Here is a 13,815-nt window from a genome sequence, read left to right on the forward strand (position 1 = left end):
TAGATGGCAGGACATAACGTTAGTGGTTCGCTCCAACGCACGAAAGGCCTAACTGGTCACCATAAGTATCAAACTCTAGGATTGTAAGCCTGTCTTAGTCTTCACGGGCTGCCATATTATCTACAGCAGATTGGAATTTGTTTTACTAAAGTGTGCTATAGTATTTAAGCATAAAGACTGCAAATTTAACTGCTACAGAAAAAAAGGGGGAAGGCAAAAGATTGAGGGTGGTAACCACGTGTGAGCTCAGCTCTTCGGTCCCCAGTCCCGTTCCCTGGTTAGCTGCAGTGTTGTATGATCTTGGAATGCTTTCTGCATCAGAAAAAACTGTGCTGCCTGTTAATTGGTCATATGTACATTTAAATGTTGAGATTTCTGAGACTGTGGTGTTGGGGTGTAGGCAAATACATATTGTAGATACTGAGCCTACCATGTGCCATGCTCAGAGCTCTGTCTTCAGATCTGGTTGCACTTTCTCAAAACAGAAATCCCTTTGGGTTTTTTTAATGTAGGTTTCTGATCGCTTTTTGACACACTGCCCCCAAGCCCCTTGCTTTTAAAGTCTTTGACACTAGGCCCTTGTGAGGGGATGTTAAAGCATGTAAAGGAATCAGCTTGTGAAACAGTTGATAAAATGTTTATTGCCCTGTATGGAAACCTGCCTGCCCATGGTATCTGCCCAGGTTCCCCTGTCTGTCGTGGGCGAGCTTTTACCCACACTATATAGTGGATCACTGGCTTTGGAGAACAACTGGAAGCCCTTAACTCTGTGTAGCCTGTAATGGGATACTTGCCAAAGCTGAAGGCTGATCCGCACTTTGTTTTCCTGCCTGAATTGTCAGATGGTTCCTCTTTTTCCCCTCATCCCAACAGCTGTGCAGTAAAAGCTTGTGAAAATTGGGTTAAAATAAGGAATCTCCAGACAAGGTTAACAAAGCAACAAAGCTGTGTTGGCATAGTTGCACCATTACAGGAAGGAATCTGCTGCTTTAGCTGTCCTCACCAAAAAGGTAGAACTGAAGTTCAGGAAAGCTGTAAATAATTGGCTGTATTTTCCAGAAGGAAAATGTTAGTGTTGTGTTAGTATATTTGTGGTTAGGTATGTCAGCAGCAGAGCTGGCTTTCCTTCTCGTTTGGGAACCTGGCAGTCAGACGTGGAATACTTTGGAAAGAGGGACTGACTGCTCTCGATAGGCATGAAGTAATTGCACAAAGTTTGAGTTTTCTGTTGCCTTTGATCATAATTTCCTTGAATAGTTATGTTTCCTGTCTCTGTTTGGGTTTAATGTTAGTGTGTGAAGCATGTCTTTCAGTTTATAGACAGATGAATTTTAGCGAAGCAGGTGGTGGTATTTACCCCTCATCCTTTTTTGTCTCAGAGTGTGTAGCCCAAGCTTTAGTCATGTTGTATCTCCTCTTTTGGAGAGGCCTTGTGTGTAATGAGATTCAGAGTGGGAATAATCACAAACGGTGAAGTCTGGGGACAGGAAGGAGCCTTGAGGAGCGGATTTGAACAAGGGATCATAGCATCAGTTATTGCGTGTTTTAATTCACGAGGCTGAGCTGTGTATAGCCCATAATGTTGACAACAGCAGACAAAGACTGTTGTAGATAGTCTGCTCTTCCAAGGACTGTTGGAGCCATGTAGGTACCTATCCCAGCTTTCTGTAAGTCATTACTTGCTGGGGTAACTGTAAAGCAGTATTTGAATTATTGAAAACAAAGGAATATTCTATTGGAGATTAATTTTTAGAACTACAGTTTGAAATTTTCTATTTAAATATAGCCGATGCTCTTGGGACATGCTCTGATGCAAATTTTGCAAATAACGAAATGTAGCTTCTACTGGGGTTTTGCAGCTTCTGTTTGTGAAATGTGGCCCCAATTTCTGTAGGAAAACCAAACAAGTTAGGGGCCTTTGTTTCATGAATGTTACATGGCTCATTATCCTACTTCTCTGTTCTAGGAGTGTTTCTCAGGAGCTGTCAGAGACGATCCTCACCATGGTAGCTAACTGCAGCAATGTCATGAACAAGGCTAGACAGCCACCACCTGGAGTCATGCCAAAAGGACGCCCGCCCAGTGCTAGCAGCCTGGATGCCATCTCTCCTGTACAGGTAGACAAATAACATGCTGCATTTTTAGAGGTGGTGTTGATTTAGCATTAGTTCTGCTGCACTCTTTGAGCTCTTTCAGCAGGACTAAGTAAAACATCATCTGGCTCCCTTAGTTCTATACTTGCATGTCTAGGTAACTTGCTTGTAACTACAGAATAACGCCTGAGGGTTGTAGTTCTGAACTGTCTTTTGCTTCGCAACTAAGAAGTAACTGAAGTATAGCAGGATGGGAGCACTGAAGAGGGATAGAGATTTGGTTTATTTAAAATAACTGAGGGTTTCTTTTAAAGTGCTAAAATTTACTAAGACTTTTGAGAATTAAGCACTGCCTTTGAACCTGATGTGTCTTGTTTGTAGCTTCACGGGCCAAGCAACAGTGCTAGAGCGTAAGGACTTGTTATAACTGGGGCTCTTCAGCTCTCAACTGAACTGCTCTTTTAAAAACAAGGTACATTTAAGTTACTCCCTGCCACTCATCATCCCTTCCTCCTCTGGGAGCAACACATTACAGACAGGTTTTGCTTCTAGCAATTACATTCAATGGCAGATTTTAAAGTGGTGACAAGTTTTTCACATGAAATAGTGGCAATTCAGCATTTAGGAATGTCTGAAGCATCAGTAGATTATGTAAACTAAATACAGAGAGCAGTTTCCTTGTTAATTGTTGCTTTATTGAAGTTGCTCATCAGATGTACCAAATATCTTGGCAACCTGCTGCAAATAACTGATGTGAATAAATAGAGCAGCAGATGTTAGTCCGTAGTCATGCTGTCTTTTGGGCAGATAACGCAGTTTTCTGCTGTTCCTAGTCAGGAGCTCTTAACTTATTGCTTTGTCAGCTAGTATTCTGCCTTCCCTCCTACTCATCACCCAGGTCTTAATGCTTTTTATTGAAGACTGCATTCAGGTATTTAGCTGTGAAAAGTGGGCATAATGGGATCCTTCAGACAGTCAAAAATACTCTGTAAGCTTGATATGAAATAGCCTTTGTAAGTCTTGGTGAGGTCTAAGTTGCAAACTGCAGAGCATAAACTAGTATAAAAACCTACGTGCTGCTGCTTATAAGCATTTACTGTTGTGTTACACTTAACTAGAGACTACGGAGCAATCAGGCTTTCTGTAAAACCTCTGATAGAATAGGATTTTATGGGATTGTAGAAGAAAAAGTGAAATCGCATTCTGTAGACAAACTAATCTTTTGAGGTGATCTGGATGACTTCAGAATTTAAAGTAACCATGCAGAAAAGCTCTTCTCGGGAATGTTTTGATATGTAGCTGTCTTTATACAAAACTTGCCAAAAATCAGCTTGATTGTGGTTTATGGATGTCTGTGTATAATCTTCCTTTCTTCATTCAGATCGACTCGCTTGCAGGAATGGCATCTCTTAGTTTAGGTGGCTCAGCTGCTCCTCATACCCAGAGCATGCAAGGCTTCCCTCCAAACTTGGGCTCTGCATTCAGTACTCCTCAGTCACCAGCAAAAGCGTTCCCCCCTCTTTCCACCCAAAACCAGACAACAGGTTTCAGTGGCATCGGAGGACTCTCTTCACAGCTTCCAGGTACTGCTGTCCGGGTGGAGTGGTTTGTATTTTTGACATATCGGAGCTAAGGCGCTGTTATTGCCATGGTTGGGGATACTGGACGAACAGCTGTGTGTCGGGTGGGAGGGAATTATTCAGTCCTCGCTCCTAGGTCACTGCTGAAACAGCACTTCAGAATGTTGCAACTGCAATAGGTAAAAAGTTTGAGAGTCAAGGGGATGAGTGTTTTGACAGATTTTAGCAGCGTTATTTTAGGTTGGGACAGAGGTGAAGAATTGCTTGAGAAAACTGCTTGATATTAGACCGTTATGAGGCTATATAGCCCTGAGTTCTTGGAAATGACAAGTGCTGGGAGTGATAAGTGCATACTGTGAAGGGTGCAACTGGATGACCAGTTGTTTGCTTTTCAGTAGGTGGTCTTACTACGGGTAGCCTGACTGGCATAGGAACTGGAGCCCTGGGCCTTCCTGCGGTGAACAATGACCCATTCGTGCAAAGGAAGCTGAGCACATCTGGACTGAACCAGCCTACATTCCAGCAGAGTAAGATGAAACCTTGTAAGTGGTAGTGTTGTCTGTGGCTGTGAAGTGTGACTGTGGTCTGCAGTTAATCTGCATTTCCTTCAGGGGAGGCTTGGATCTGTAGGTGGTAAATGTTAGAAATGTGGCTCTTGTATTATGCCATTAGTCTGAAAAAGGTGCTTCTAAGCTTCTATACTAAAAGCTTGCAAAGTGGCATGGGGGGGATTAAAAAAAAAGCTGTTAGCATAAAAATATAACATGTTACGGATTTGCATGAACAGTGTGTGTCCTTTTTTTTTTGTTGTACTGTGTTTTGAACAGAAGTGTTGTCCTGCTCTTTACAGAGAATTGTATGCATTTGGTAAGAGGGTGGGTTTTATTTTGTTTGTAACAAGGTTAAACAAAGCTACCTGGGTGAGGTCCTGTTGCAGCAGAGAACTTGACAGGTGAAGCGGTGAATTGGACTGCAACACTGGATACAAATAAGACTAACAAAAGTTGGTGGGAAGGTGGTTTTTGGAAGGAATAATTTTGTTCCTAACACTGAGCCATTATCCTTAACTCATTTACGCCTCTGAAGTATGCTCACAATGAAATGTTTACACAATCAAATGTTGCCTTTGGGAAGCATAGCCATATGCTAAACCTTCCACATTGCTGTTACTACATATGTTTCCTTTGATAGCTCCTCCATAAAAGCAAAGTTACCGATCTCTACAGACGTACAGCGGAGGCGGCTGTAGTGACCATTGGTTTATATTTTTGGGCTTGAACATTCAGTATAAACTTGCTTGAAGCTCACTGGCTGGCCTGAAAGTTTGTGTGAAAGTTTGTCTGCATGTTAGTGTTGTGTAGCATGCTTTATTCTAGTCTGTTTTGCATTTATTTAGTTTAGGCGTCAGTTGAGGTTAGCTTGGGATGCGATGGGTTCTAGGAATACAACAGTATGAGGTTAATTCTATCTTAGGGTTCAGTTCTTTTGTGTAAATATAACATATTGAAAACAGATTTTTAAATAGCAATTCCTGTCTACTGGAAAGGTTTAAATACCCTGCTTTTCAGGAGAACTAGCAGGTTCTGTATAGATTGGTGGAAGAGTTGAAAAGGACTAGATGAAATCCTGACTGCCTGAAGTTGTTCTGACCATGATACCTGCTCCCTTTTTTAACAGCTGACTTATCTCAGGTGTGGCCAGAGGCTAATCAGAACTTTAGCAAAGAAATAGATGATGAGGCAAACAGCTACTTCCAGCGTATTTACAACCATCCACCACATCCGACCATGTCTGTAGATGAGGTGAGTTTCCTTCTGTAGCAGTTGCATCACCTGTCCAGAGACTTGCTATAAAGTTGATAGTAATTATTCCTTCATGTGTTAGTTTTAGTGAAAAATAATAAAGGGCTAGTGGTAGATGCTTGCAGCATTGCTTTTTTGCTTGGTTGAAATTGTATATTTCTAAGGCAGCATGCTTTCAGAGTAAACTTGCAGCTGATCATTACATTCAGCTTTGACTTCTGTGGACTGAAGACTTTAGATGTCTAATTAACGCTCCTAAAATGATGCTAAGTGGGAAGAGTTCAATGTGGAGCGGAAGCTTGTGTGCTTCCAACAAGTGCTAAAGTGTGCCTTTAAACAGTCTGTATGAATTATACTTATCTTGAATATATTTGTTCTTAATGTATCTAAAAAAGACTACAACTTCTAAATATATAAAGGTGTCCTAAGTTCTGCCTTCTGAGCTTCACTAATTATTTTGGTTAGTCTCTATGAGAGTAATTATCAGTCTGATGTACTTGCTCTTTGAAGTACTTCAAATTTACTTTAATATATTTGTGTGGTTATAAATTATGGAAGACACTGAACATTAATTTTCATTTTTCTGATTTTGAAGCAATCGAGTAGGCGGTCACAAAGTTTTATGTGAAGACAGTTACTTAAAAGAAAGGGGAGGAAACGAAAGTCTGAAGAGGAAGCTGCTTGTAGTGATGTAGTGTCTACTGGCTAAAATGAGCTTTTCTTGAAGCAGTTAGTTTGCAGTCTAGCTTGTGGTAGTGCAATTTACCTTAGTAGTTGCAAGCACTCTTGAAACCTGAAGATGCAGAAGGGCTGAAATAAAGCAAATCTGTTGGTAACGATTTCCAATTTCTTTGCAGGTCTTGGAAATGCTGCAGAGGTTTAAGGACTCCAACATTAAACGGGAACGAGAAGTGTTTAACTGTATGCTGAGGAACTTGTTTGAGGAATACCGTTTCTTTCCCCAGTACCCAGATAAAGAGCTGCACATAACAGCCTGCCTCTTTGGTGGGATAATAGAGAAAGGACTGGTTACTTATATGGCATTGGGCCTGGCCCTGCGCTATGTTCTTGAAGCCTTACGAAAGCCTTTTGCATCCAAAATGTACTATTTTGGTATTGCTGCACTAGATAGATTTAAAAATAGGTGAGTGTGGTTTTTGGTAATACTTGTAACAGTACATGTAATGTCTTGTTAACCTCGAACCTGCTCTAATTATGCAGTACAAGATTGCTTATGTGTTACAAATTTACACATCTCAACTTCAGGATTACTTTAAAGATATGCTGAGCTGAAACAAAATGTGCTAATGTGCTAGTTAAAAGGTGACTTTTTTAAATCAAATGTTCAGTGCGGTACCTGTATAAATGTGGGACAAACTGAGATGCTGAAACTACTTAGTGGACTTTGTTTATAAAAGTAATTCAGTGAAGTGTTGAGTTAGATGAAGTTGTCAGCTTGTTAGAAATGAGGTGAATGTAATTACTCTTTACAGGTGCGTTTTAATAGAGTGCTATTTGCACTGTTCATTACTGAAAGCCTGGCTAGGAACCAAGCTCTAGGACTTTGGTTTTGCACAGACACCTCAAGTATGGCAAAAAGTATCTCCAAAAAAAAAGCTTTCTCAAAGCTTTTAATGGATTGCAGATAGAGGAAACTCTCAAGGCAGGCTGCCACAGTAGGCAGGATTGTACACCCATGGGAAAAATCTCCATTCTGGAAGATATACTTGAACTTGAAAAGTATTAGCTTCCTGGAATTATTTAATGACTAGAAATATGTGAACTTGAAGTGTGGGCTCATAAGCAAGGAGCATGTTATCTTCTGTCCTTATTCTCCTTTTATAGTTCATCTGCCCCGCAGTATTTCATCTGTAATAGAAGCTGTTGCTTACAGTGTTCGTGGTTGGATATTGTGTTGTGGAGTTAGCTGAACAGAATGAATAAAGACACTTAAGGCTGACATACTTGAGACTTAGCCACCATCTTACTCCTCTTAAGAACCATTTTAAGCGGGACCTAAAGATTTTATTCTCCATGAGTAGTAGCAGTGTCTAGCATTCATAAGTAGAACTATAATAATTGGTGTGCATAGGTGAAGCTTCTGTCTTGGGTGTTAGGGGCACTCTGGTTTGCTGTTTAAAAAGCACTGAGCCAGACTACAAATTACTTATCCAATAATCTTATTGCAAACACTGAATATAAATGCAATTGTGTGCTCAGTCAGAAGTATCAAGATGTAGGGTAAGATGGGTTGCTGTGAATAAACCCTGTGTTTTGCTGTTAAATGAATTCATTTCAAATGGGTTTTGCAACAAAATGTACTTTGTAGAAAATGCTTTGTTTATAGCACAGCTGCTGTAAGCAGTCCAGAAGTAATTCTGTGATGCAGTATGGGAATGACGTAGCAGTGTTATACTTGTATTTCTCTGTAATACTGTTTTTGATCTGGGTTTATGTTTGACTAATGCGTATTTTGTCTGACAGATTGAAGGACTATCCCCAGTATTGTCAGCACTTGGCTTCTATTAGTCACTTTATACAGTTCCCGCATCATTTACAGGAGGTGAGTGTGTTTGTATTAGCACACTAGTTTTCTATGATTTTAAATTCTTTTGAGCAAATTCCTGTTTTCCTTTGGAAAAATTCTGAGCTGTCACAACTTTAGATAGCATACATCCGCAGAATCAAATGCCTTTTCTTAAAGGTTTAGCCATGGGATGGGGGGACAGGTGACAGTGGTTATCTGGTACCTCTTCAGTTTCCATAAATCTGTTTGGATTGCTCATGTTGAAATAACTGCCTGAATATAACTGTATGATCAACCAGTGCACATGGGCCATGCCCAAAGGTTTTAAAGGCCTTCAGTGGATTCACATTCCAGTCCCTTAAGGATTTGGAGTTTTCTTCTAAAATAGAGGGTATTCAGTTGGGTTTATACAGTTTCACGCTCAGACCTGCTAAAGTAAAGGTGAGAAAAATTTCATTCCTGAAGGTCTGATCAGAGTAATGGAAATACCCTGTAGTCCAAGGAGTAAAAGCAGCGTTGATTATATGGTGTCTGCCTCGAAGGTGCTTTCATTGGTAGGAATACAGAAAAGCTAATCCCAGTGGCAGAGCTTGAGAGCATAATCTAAATAAGGAAGAATGTTCGGCTCTGACATTAAGGTAGAGAGGCCATCTACCCAAAGCTGCAAAGTCCAATAGCAGCGTGTTTCACTAACAGGTTTCAGACCGTATCCCTTAAATGACAGTGTGGTGTCTGATGTTACAAAGTTCTGGGTTAAATGTATTACAGTGGGGAAGAAACTTATTTTCTGCTGTGGAGCTACTTTAGAGGATGTAAAAACTTAGTTGGACACTTCAGAAATGTGTTTTTGCTTATTCATTGTGAACTTCAGGCTTGACCGTTTCTATATAGCTGTAGGAGTCCTTGGAGAAGACTTCTTACCTGCTTTGTAACAAGTTTCTTGATACTCGCACATTTCTCTTATGCTCTTTTCCCCTCTCTTACTCTGCTATCCCAGGCCTGCAGGGATGGGGGTTTCTGGGTAGTGCACTGTAAATTTTTAAGGATGTAGAGTCCCTTGACACTTGGCATCAACCTATTGAGGTCAGAAGTAGAGCTTGAGGCTCTTCTCCAGTAAGAAAGTAAATAGTGACAAGACATGCTGTATAAGGGTGTTCAGTTGTATCTTGCAGATTCTCTTAATGGCATTAGTGTCAAGTACTTTAAAGATTGTTGGCAAACCTTTATACTGCTCACGCTAAAACTCAGCCCGGAGTTCTGTTGCTGCATGTGAACTTTGTTTACCCTATTTTAGTACATAGAATATGGACAGCAATCCAGAGATCCTCCTGTGAAGATGCAGGGTTCAATCACCACCCCTGGAAGTATTGCACTTGCCCAGGCTCAGGCCCAGGCCCAAGTTCCAGCAAAAGCTCCTCTTGCTGGCCAAGTCAGCACTATAGTAACCACCTCAACCACCACCACTGTTGCAAAAACCATTACAATCACCCGACCAACTGGAGTCAGCTTCAAGAAGGATGTGCCGGTAAGCATCTGGCACTCCAGTGCCCTTATTGGAGAAGCAAAGGAGTTAAGTTGCTGATCTGTGTTCAGTACGTGGAGACAAAATCCGATTTAATTACTATACTACAAGTTTTCAAACTGTGGTCCATATTTTATGCCTAAAGCATATAACCTTTTCAAAGGACCAGCGTTTTTGTGGAGAAGGCATTTTTGATCATGAAACTATAGAATTACTGTGCTGTCAAGTAGAAATGTGTTTATTGAGGCTTTAATTGTCAAGAAAATTACAGAACCACTGTTTCTGTTAATGACTTGCAATAGGACTCTTGAAATAGTTGGCAGCTGCTATTCTGCTTGGGGCTTGAGAACGCTTACTGCACACTAAATCACATTTGACCTAGCAGTTCTAACTGCATTAGGCTTTTCAGATCTTTAGTCACTTATGTAAACATGTCTCTTAACTGCTAGTCAGAGTTATTACAGGGTTGGCAGATTGATAGTATTGGCTATTCCACAGAAAGTGTTGGGGCACACTTGGTCCCACGCGTACGCTCAGAATGCGTAGAGCTGTTACTGTGTGATAACTGATGCACTGTAAAGTCAAGCCGGTCTTGCTTCTTGGTACTGTCTTTATATAGTTCTTTTAAAAGAAGCTCCTCAAATTAAAGGAGGCAAAAGCCAAAGGTAGCTGAAAGCGTTGTGAACAAATTGTGGGGAACAGTTCGTAGTGTAGTTGTTAATGTCTTTCACATCTGATTATGTCATGTAGATAGTTGTTATTATGAGGCGTTTATATTGCCCAATTTTATATGCAAGTCATGATTGATATTTAAAACTGTATCTCCTTTCCCCTTAATTGCAATGTACCAGGCGCTAAAGCCCTTGGGTTCAGACCTGCAGCTGCAGGGACGTGGGTCACATTCTGTTGACTTACAGTTGGCATGCTTTCTCAGAAATTAACCTCTGGGATTTCTCCTTCCCAAATCAGCACTGAAGTGCTCCCGGAGACTCACTGCTGTACTAAGTACTGCTCACTGTTGTACTGTGATTTTCTCCAGGCTAACAGTGTATGCAGGCTGTTAGCCTAATGGGTGCCATTGCAGTGGCACCTATTATATATGAATGTAAATGCTAGAGGTGTTTTTGTACAGCAGCATTCTTCTGAGTATTGATCATGGTTCGTAGAGTAAAAAAATCGCTTGGCTCCATTAGAGTGCTGTTGAAAATGAATCTGAGACACTAGATGTCACCTGATAAAGCTCAATTCTTTTTTCACTTGACAGAACAGAGCAAAAGTTTCTTTTGATGTCACCTCTAGGTATTGTCTGTTCTTAACTTCTTGTTCTCCCTCCAGCCTTCCATTAATACTACCAACATTGATACGCTGTTAGTAGCAACAGATCAAACTGAGAGAATTGTGGAACCTCCAGAGAATGTGCAGGAAAAAATTGCTTTCATCTTCAATAATCTGTCTCAGTCAAATATGACACAGAAGGCAAGTATAAAATTAAATTTTTATGTATTTCTGGAAATCCATTCTAAAGTGGTGAGTGATGATGTTTCTGCAAAAATTCCAACTTGCAAAAAAATAGGAGGAAGCACACTGTAAAGAAATAGTAGTTTCCAACACTTTCTGCTTGAACCTCTTTGGAGATATAATTTTTCAGGGAAAGGAGAGATGGGTAAAAGATAGCTGTTCGTAATCTTGCTTTCTCCTACAAGTTTCTTTGTTTCTGTATAGGCAGATCCTTTGTACTGAAGTACTATATGTCAGTAGTGCTTTGTTTTCAGGAAAGGACTTCTAGTAGATGCCTGGAGTAATTGCTGGGTAGTCCTTTCTGATTTTTTTGTCATTTGAAAGAACTGAAAAATACTAATGCAAGTTTCTGAAAAACATTAATACAAGTTTGAACAAACATTCACATCATAAGTGGGCTGGGTACCATTTAATATTGCAAGGTTAAGCTGATGGACTCTTGTATTTCAAGCTGAAATTCAAGGAATTTTTTCTGAACCTAGTAGAAATCTGCAGTACTGCTGCCACCTGTGCTATCCATCTTGTGGCTTTAACGTAAGATGCTGACATTTATTTTGCAGTTATCTGGTAAAAAGCTGAGAAGTGGGGGAGAGAAACTATTATGCCTTGCTGATTTTATGATTAAGTCCTTACTGGACTTACTGGTTGACCAGATCTTCGGATAATGAGACACTGATTTCAAAGCTTTTTTTTTTTAAAAAAAAAACACCTTAGTGTTAAAAGCAATTGACTGACCATGACTATGTGTTGGTCAGAGCTGACCCCAAAAGTTTTCGGTCATCTTCTCATATCTTGATGGCATGTTTTTTCTTTGGTATGGAGACAGGTTGAAGAATTGAAGGAAACAGTGAAAGAAGAGTTCATGCCTTGGGTATCACAGTACCTTGTGATGAAGAGAGTCAGTATTGAGCCTAATTTTCACAGCTTGTATTCAAACTTCCTTGACACACTTAAGAATCCAGAGTTTAATAAAATGGTTCTGAATGAAACCTACAGAAATATCAAGGTGAGTAGTGCAAGTTTTCTAATACTTAGGTAGATTTAAAGATTTAGGAGTGTGCTGTTCTCCTTGTGCTGTTTGCTTACTGTGTTGCTGATCTTCAAATATGGAATGTCATTCAAAAATCTACTTGCTAGCTTACAATTAAACTACCAGGTTACCTTTACGAATACTAGGATTTTTCTGTTTTCAGTCAGGAATGTACCAAAGACTTAATTCAAATTATATGAGAGGGCAAATCTGCATTTATGTAGGTGGACTCTCAATTTGTGGGGCTTGCACATTATAAGCTAGGGGAAAATTGCTTATGGTCTAGTTCTTTTGTGTGGGGAAAGTATAAAGGTAAGAAAACCAGACTCTTTGCTGTTTTGGTCAAAGAAGAATAAAGGGGAAGGGGAGGGTTCAGAGAGTGGGGGTGTAACAACCAAAATTCACTAGAGGGCTAAGATAATGTGAAGGGGAGGAGGAGGGAGAAGCAGGAGCCCGGAAGAGGCGGATGAAAAAGTTTGTCAAGCAAGCACTATTTTTAAACCTGTTGGTGGAATTTCCTGACCACCATGGGTTACGCTGTAGTGCAAAAGAATCTCCTGGCTCTTTAGAGCATAGCTGACCTTGCCCCATTCAGCTGATGCTCCTCTGAAGCTAAGGAACAGAACTAACAGCAGAATACTTGTGATGTGATTTAAGTCTTGAAATGAGAATTAAATCGTTTCTCAAGAAGTGCAAACTGTAGCCTTCGGGCCTGTGATGAAGCATTGCCTTCACAAGTTACGACTACTTGCTTAATAAAGTGTAACAGTGTTGACAGAGTAAATGGTAAGGTCTGGGAAAGTGTAATCCTCTTTTTGATCCTCTCGAAAGAAGGGAATTTTGAAATCATTCCAGGGTGGATTGATGGGGTGCTGCCTTGAAGTGAAGGCTGCTTTTGAGTATCTCTGTAATGTGACTGAAGCTCAGAACTCAATGCTCTAAAACCTTATGTCTTAAGTCAGATCAGCGGTTGGATTTGGTTTTGAGTCTGATTATCTTCCAGTTGTTGCTCGAGTTGTTGTTTTTTTTCATTAGGTGCTACTGACATCAGATAAAGCTGCAGCCAACTTCTCAGACCGTTCCTTGTTAAAGAACCTTGGTCACTGGCTGGGAATGATTACGCTGGCTAAAAATAAGCCCATCTTGCACACGGTGAGCTTCTGTCTTTACAGATTTGTTTGGCGTGAATTACATGTTGCACAGTAGCATAGGCTAGTTGGGAAATTTTATCGCCTTACTGTTGCCTCTTTTTTTTTGTGTGCTAAGTACAAAGTGTGATGCCAGAGTTCGTCATTTAAGGCTTCTAAATTTTTTTTATATAAGAAAAGTTACTAGTTAAGTTGTTGCCGAACTAAATTAATCCCATGTAAAAATGTATATCTGTAAATCTTTGTTCAAAAAGTAATTGCTGCTTAGCAGTCTGTAAAATTGAAGGACTGTCTTGACTCAGCCTTGCCAGTACATCCTATAAGGAAATAGTGTGTGAGTGGAATTTTTGTGGTGTGCTTGCTGTTTTCTCCACCCTCTTCCCCTTTTCAATTGTTGATGGTGTTTTTCAGGATTTGGATGTGAAATCGCTACTACTGGAAGCATACGTTAAGGGACAGCAGGAATTGCTTTATGTAGTGCCATTTGTTGCCAAAGTCTTAGAATCCAGTGTCAGAAGTGTGGTAAGTGACTTTGTGATGACAGAGTTATTGTTCAAGTGGCAAAATAAGTATTGCAGAAAGTAATTAGCTTTTT

At 40.2% G+C, this 13,815-nt stretch overlaps 1 protein-coding gene and 2 non-coding genes across 13 annotated transcripts in view; all 3 read left to right on the forward strand.

Moving 5' to 3' along the window:
- The window catches only part of CNOT1 (CCR4-NOT transcription complex subunit 1), a 54,196-nt gene that overhangs the window by 20,208 nt on the left and 20,173 nt on the right, over positions 1-13,815 (forward strand). For 5 of the 11 annotated variants that reach the window (XM_050904337.1, XM_050904343.1, XM_050904338.1 and 2 more), the window contains exons 16-26: positions 1,967-2,117; positions 3,475-3,676; positions 4,069-4,215; positions 5,351-5,475; positions 6,333-6,619; positions 7,960-8,038; positions 9,297-9,527; positions 10,860-11,000; positions 11,869-12,048; positions 13,108-13,224; positions 13,632-13,742. In XM_050904337.1, coding sequence (XP_050760294.1) covers positions 1,967-2,117; positions 3,475-3,676; positions 4,069-4,215; positions 5,351-5,475; positions 6,333-6,619; positions 7,960-8,038; positions 9,297-9,527; positions 10,860-11,000; positions 11,869-12,048; positions 13,108-13,224; positions 13,632-13,742 — 1,771 coding nt within the window. The remainder of the gene's footprint in view (positions 1-1,966; positions 2,118-3,474; positions 3,677-4,068; positions 4,216-5,350; positions 5,476-6,332; positions 6,620-7,959; positions 8,039-9,296; positions 9,528-10,859; positions 11,001-11,868; positions 12,049-13,107; positions 13,225-13,631; positions 13,743-13,815) is intronic. The other 6 variants (XM_050904341.1, XM_050904346.1, XM_050904340.1 and 3 more) reach the window with 3 other exon arrangements.
- On the forward strand, positions 2,438-2,573 carry LOC127021357 (small nucleolar RNA SNORA50). Its single transcript, XR_007767204.1, has one exon. It is a non-coding gene; the product is annotated as a small nucleolar RNA SNORA50 (small nucleolar RNA).
- LOC127021356 (small nucleolar RNA SNORA46) lies at positions 12,559-12,697 on the forward strand. The gene has a single exon (XR_007767203.1). It is a non-coding gene; the product is annotated as a small nucleolar RNA SNORA46 (small nucleolar RNA).

This window comes from Gymnogyps californianus, chromosome 12 (assembly GCF_018139145.2).
Source record: "Gymnogyps californianus isolate 813 chromosome 12, ASM1813914v2, whole genome shotgun sequence".
Lineage (NCBI taxonomy): Eukaryota > Metazoa > Chordata > Aves > Accipitriformes > Cathartidae > Gymnogyps > Gymnogyps californianus.